At 46.3% G+C, this 4,260-nt stretch overlaps 1 protein-coding gene across 2 annotated transcripts; it reads right to left on the reverse strand.

Annotated features, from left to right (window-relative positions):
* Positions 1-1,393: 1,393 nt before the first annotated feature.
* On the reverse strand, positions 1,394-3,742 carry LOC124701876 (actin-depolymerizing factor 5). 2 transcript variants are annotated; one of them, XM_047233975.1, is made up of 3 exons: positions 3,557-3,742; positions 3,199-3,458; positions 1,394-1,988 (listed from the first exon to the last, which is right to left on the reverse strand). In XM_047233975.1, the coding sequence occupies exons 1-3, from the start codon at positions 3,575-3,577 to the stop codon at positions 1,838-1,840; spliced, it is 432 nt and encodes a 143-aa protein (XP_047089931.1). In that variant the 5' UTR covers positions 3,578-3,742; the 3' UTR covers positions 1,394-1,837. The 2 variants fall into 2 exon arrangements, with proteins under 2 accessions (XP_047089931.1, XP_047089930.1); XM_047233974.1 differs by having other exon boundaries at positions 3,199-3,476.
* Between the last annotated feature and the right edge of the window lie 518 nt (positions 3,743-4,260).

Raw genomic sequence — 4,260 nt, forward strand, 5'->3', positions numbered from 1 at the left:
CGGAACTCCCGCACCTTGTATGCCGGTGGTCATACTTGCACCACGTAAATCGAGATGCTGAGGAGACGGCGGCCGTGGCTCTTCCTCGTAGTCCGGCCGTCGAGCACGCGGAGCCACCGACACAAATAACTGCCAAGAACTCGTCCTGCCCGGCGCTTGGAAGTTCGGCCAGTTTAAACTCGGGAGAGTCGTGTGGGGCAGGCCGGAGTGTCTCGAGATTTCTGTATCCATGCGAAACTGTGCAACGCTTTGACCACCGCCCAACCGAGAACTGCCCCTCCGCTCAGTTCGGGATGGTGGGATGAGAACGTGACTATCTAGGCTACCAACCGGTAACCAAATTTGAAGGAACCGGCAGCAAACAGGAAAAAGAGAAAGAGATGTAGAATAACCGGTGACATCCTATGAATAATAATAATAACACAGTATAAATTGTTCGCATCTGCAGCGCTAAAATCGTGATGAACAGTAGAAAATCACTTACGTGGCATGGCTAAAGAATGGGTAAACTGTAACACTTTTATATAGGGAATAATAAGTCCAGACATGAAGTTCAGATTTATGATTTTTTTCCAAGGTGGTATGTTGCTCGTGTTCACTTTGAATTTTACAATTTGTTATACTTTTAGGAAATCGAACCACTTTGGGGTTTTCCCCTCGTTTCCAAGAAACGAAATTGTGTACTCACTCTTCTGAACCGATATAACTCACTCTGGTTGCTCTAAGTTGTAAGCTTGGTTAATGTTACTGATCTACCTGCTCAGACCACACCTACTCCCTCCGTCCTCAAATAAGTGGACATCTAGCTCTAAATTTTGTCCACAAAAGAGTGTACTTCTATCTTCCCAATGCATTTTAATTGCTTCTTTCTCATCACACGAAAAATCAAACCCAATAATATTGAGTATATGTTCTCCTTATTTTCTACGTGCACTTAGTTCATTAAGGGTGAAATAATTAAAGATGAGAGATGCATATTTCCAATGTATTTTTTACTTCACTTTATAATTTATCTTGAAAAACCCGCGTGTACATTTATTTGTGGACGGAGGGAGTAGAGGATACACGCACACCATTGGATATTGAACTGGAAGACATCTAGGTCGTTGATCGAGGATGAAAAGCTGATTTCTTTTTAATGTGGCCGGGTCCTCCATTGTCAACCAGGGTCGATGGTTTCATTCTAACCGACTACAAGCTGCACAGAGATTTTATGTATTCTTTTTTTTAGATGGTTGATTCATGCTGCCACTTTGAGTGGGCATTTAGAAGTAACTATGATATACTATCAACTAATAAAATTGAGCTGTATGGCTAGCCCCTATGTCATCTCTAAAATTGAGCTCAGAGAGTAGTACTATGTCTTTTTCTTTCTTAATAGTCCTTTGGCCTCTACTAATGAATAGTGTCAAATATATTTCTCAATAAATGCAGCAATGCGCAAAAGGAAAAAAAAATGCTTAACATAGCTGAACAACTGCTGGAATCATGCCACCGGACCAGTAACAATGTAAAGCAGTGGATCATATCTGGAACCACGACATAGCAACCATATTTTAACCGGAGCATCATCAGTATCAGTAGAATTTCTACGTCGCACGCAGAGATGGACGCTTCATTAATCCGCTGCCACTCCCTCATAGCTCCTATACATTCATTCATCACACCACACGTAAGGCGCCATCTCTCCAAATACCAAGCAACACGTAGAAATGGCAGATTCGTCAGATCGCATCAGGGGTAGCTAGCAATAGCAGAGCACGCCAGCCCCAATTAGCATCCGTTCGATTAAGTACAGCGACGATCGACAGACAAATAAAACTCGCTCATCACGAGCTCATTGCGCCCGCTCTCTGATGACGTCGAAGCCCATCTCGGAGGCGTCGGTGGCCTGAACCTCGTAGTGGACGCCTTCCAGCACCCGCCGCAGGGCTTGCTTCGACGTCGCGTACAGAATCTTGGCCCTTATCCTCGATGCCGCCGGTGACCTGGACGGGAAACAAAGCAACGAATCAATCACCGTCGATGGCTGCATCCCAGTCCCACTGAATTATATGTAACCATCTAGTATTGTATTGTATGTACTCGATCGCATCAGACAATGCAACAGCAGCAGGCAGTTGCCATCGAAACAAAGCGCTTTACCAAAAGGAAACCACCGGAGCTGGTGGTGGTGGACTTGCTACTTAAATCACCAGCTCTGAGCCTCTGATAATGTTTCTCTTGTTTCTTGACAAGCCAATGAAGATGTAATTAGATTACTGTAAGACAGTTGACCGAGAGGGAAATTGTTTTCTTTGCATGGGCGATGGCTGCTTTTGAGCTGGGGTTTATAAATAATTCTAGCAATATACTAGAACAGAAGGACAGACAGATCTGCACAACAGGTGGATACACCCCAGATCTGATCTGATTAAAGGCCCTGCCTTAGCTGTGGATCCATGGAAAGTACTAAAGACAACAGTAATGGTACAATTAAAAGATGCCGGGCAGGGAGGAAGATGGGTGATAATGGCCTTGTCAAGAAAGTTCGGTCCCTGTCGTGATCGCGACTAAAGCCGCCACCAGAGTTTGACAAGGCAGCGGGGATGGGTGCGGCAATAGCATCCTTTGTGGAAAATAGGAAAAGTTTGATGAGTATTACTCCTTGGTGATAAGGATGCGGGGACTGATTGCAAAGTCATTTGGTCTGCAGATTTCTAGTCAATTTCTTGATGCTCCCTGGCACCTTGGTTTGTGCAAGAGAAGATGCCTGGACCCATCTTAATTTTATTCCAGGCTTCTATCTCACTGACGATGCAAGATGTGATTGCGACTATTTTAATTGCTAGCACTTACGTCATGTAATTGCCAACTTCATCGTCTTCGGTACGCAGCGCACAAGGCCAAGAAGGATTTGGTTTTATTAGCCAGTTGTCAGTTGCCGTAGTTTACGAACGAATGACTTGCATATCTTCCAAGCTGCAGTTGAGCTTTACGGAGAAAAACTTGGCCGCCGTGGTTTGGACAATCAAGGCTGTTTATTGGTATACCGTGGGCAGCCAGCAAGGAATGCGTAAGCTAGAATCTATAGGCCTTATTATTAGCTTCCTTTGTTCCAAAGGATTCCAGATCAATCAAGATCGAGGTAATTGGTTGCGACGATACAATCGATTTAAGGGTCCGGGCCGAGGAAGGTGAAACGAAAAGGAATCATACCAGGCGATGAAGAAGATCTTGCTCTTCTGGCAGTTGTCGACGGAGACGAAGTCGAAGTCGAAGACGGCGTAGCGGCAGTCGTCCTTGGGCAGCGCCGCCACGAGCTGCTCGTACCCCTCGCCGGGGCCGCCCACCTTATCCACCAGCACGGCGCGGGTCTTCTCGTCGATCTTGTACACCACGAAACGGTGTACCTTCTTCCACTTCATCTCCGTGAACCAGCTCTTGCACTCGTCCTTGATGTTCATCCCCTGAGTCGCCTGCGCAAACACAAAACGCTGTAAATCCATGCCGATCGATGCCCCTGGCTCGACATGCCCGGACGAAATAACACTGAGATGAGGTGCTGGATTCTTACCATCTTGTAAGCCATTGCCATGGCTGAAACTCGTCGCCGGTGGGCGCAGCGATGAGGAGGGAAGGGTTGCTGAAGGAAGGGAGGGTTCTTCTTTGTGGTGGTTTGAGGAGGGATGAGGAGGAAGGAAGGGTACCCTCTTGTGTTGTGCTTCGTGGGTTTGGTCCTCTTGTGTCTGGACAATTAGGTGAGGTCGAGTCGACTTTATACAAAAGAAGTATGGCAAGCATCCCAAAATTCTATTCCGCTACTTTTTAAAAAAATGGAAAAGCCAGAATGCAACTTGGTACGGGCCCTTCCCCACACATGCCATCCTTGTACCATCTTGCCTGCACGCATGCCCATTTTCTCAAAATAATGGATGCTTCTTTGCATCATATATCTAAATACTTAAAAGTATGTGAATAAGTAAATTCTCTTTCAAGATAATGGTCAAAACAGTTCGAGTTTTTTTTTGTCTTGTTCCACCTTTATTTTTCATTTTGCTAACTAGTTGTTGTACGACGTATCCGATAGGTAGGAGGGGGTGGCGGTGGGGTAGGTGCGGGAGAAACAGAAGATGTGGCTAGTCAGATGCTAGGACTGATGGGCGGTTATGCACCAAGAGTCGCAGACACGGTGGAGGGTGAACATGATGGTTCGGGTGGGGCATTGGCATGGCGGGGTGGGGGTGATGGGAGGGGGCTAGCTGCCACAACAGAGCAAGG

Source organism: Lolium rigidum, chromosome 3 (genome assembly GCF_022539505.1).
Source record: "Lolium rigidum isolate FL_2022 chromosome 3, APGP_CSIRO_Lrig_0.1, whole genome shotgun sequence".
Classification (NCBI taxonomy): Eukaryota; Viridiplantae; Streptophyta; class Magnoliopsida; order Poales; family Poaceae; genus Lolium; species Lolium rigidum.

Coding starts and splice junctions, on each gene's coding strand:
- LOC124701876 (XM_047233974.1), bottom strand. CDS start 3,577: ATGGCAATGGCTTACAAGATG. Junction 3,477..3,556: donor TGGCAATGGCTTACAAGATG/GTAAGAATCCAG, acceptor ATGGATTTACAG/CGTTTTGTGTTTGCGCAGGC. Junction 1,989..3,198: donor AAGATCTTCTTCATCGCCTG/GTATGATTCCTT, acceptor TTTCCCGTCCAG/GTCACCGGCGGCATCGAGGA.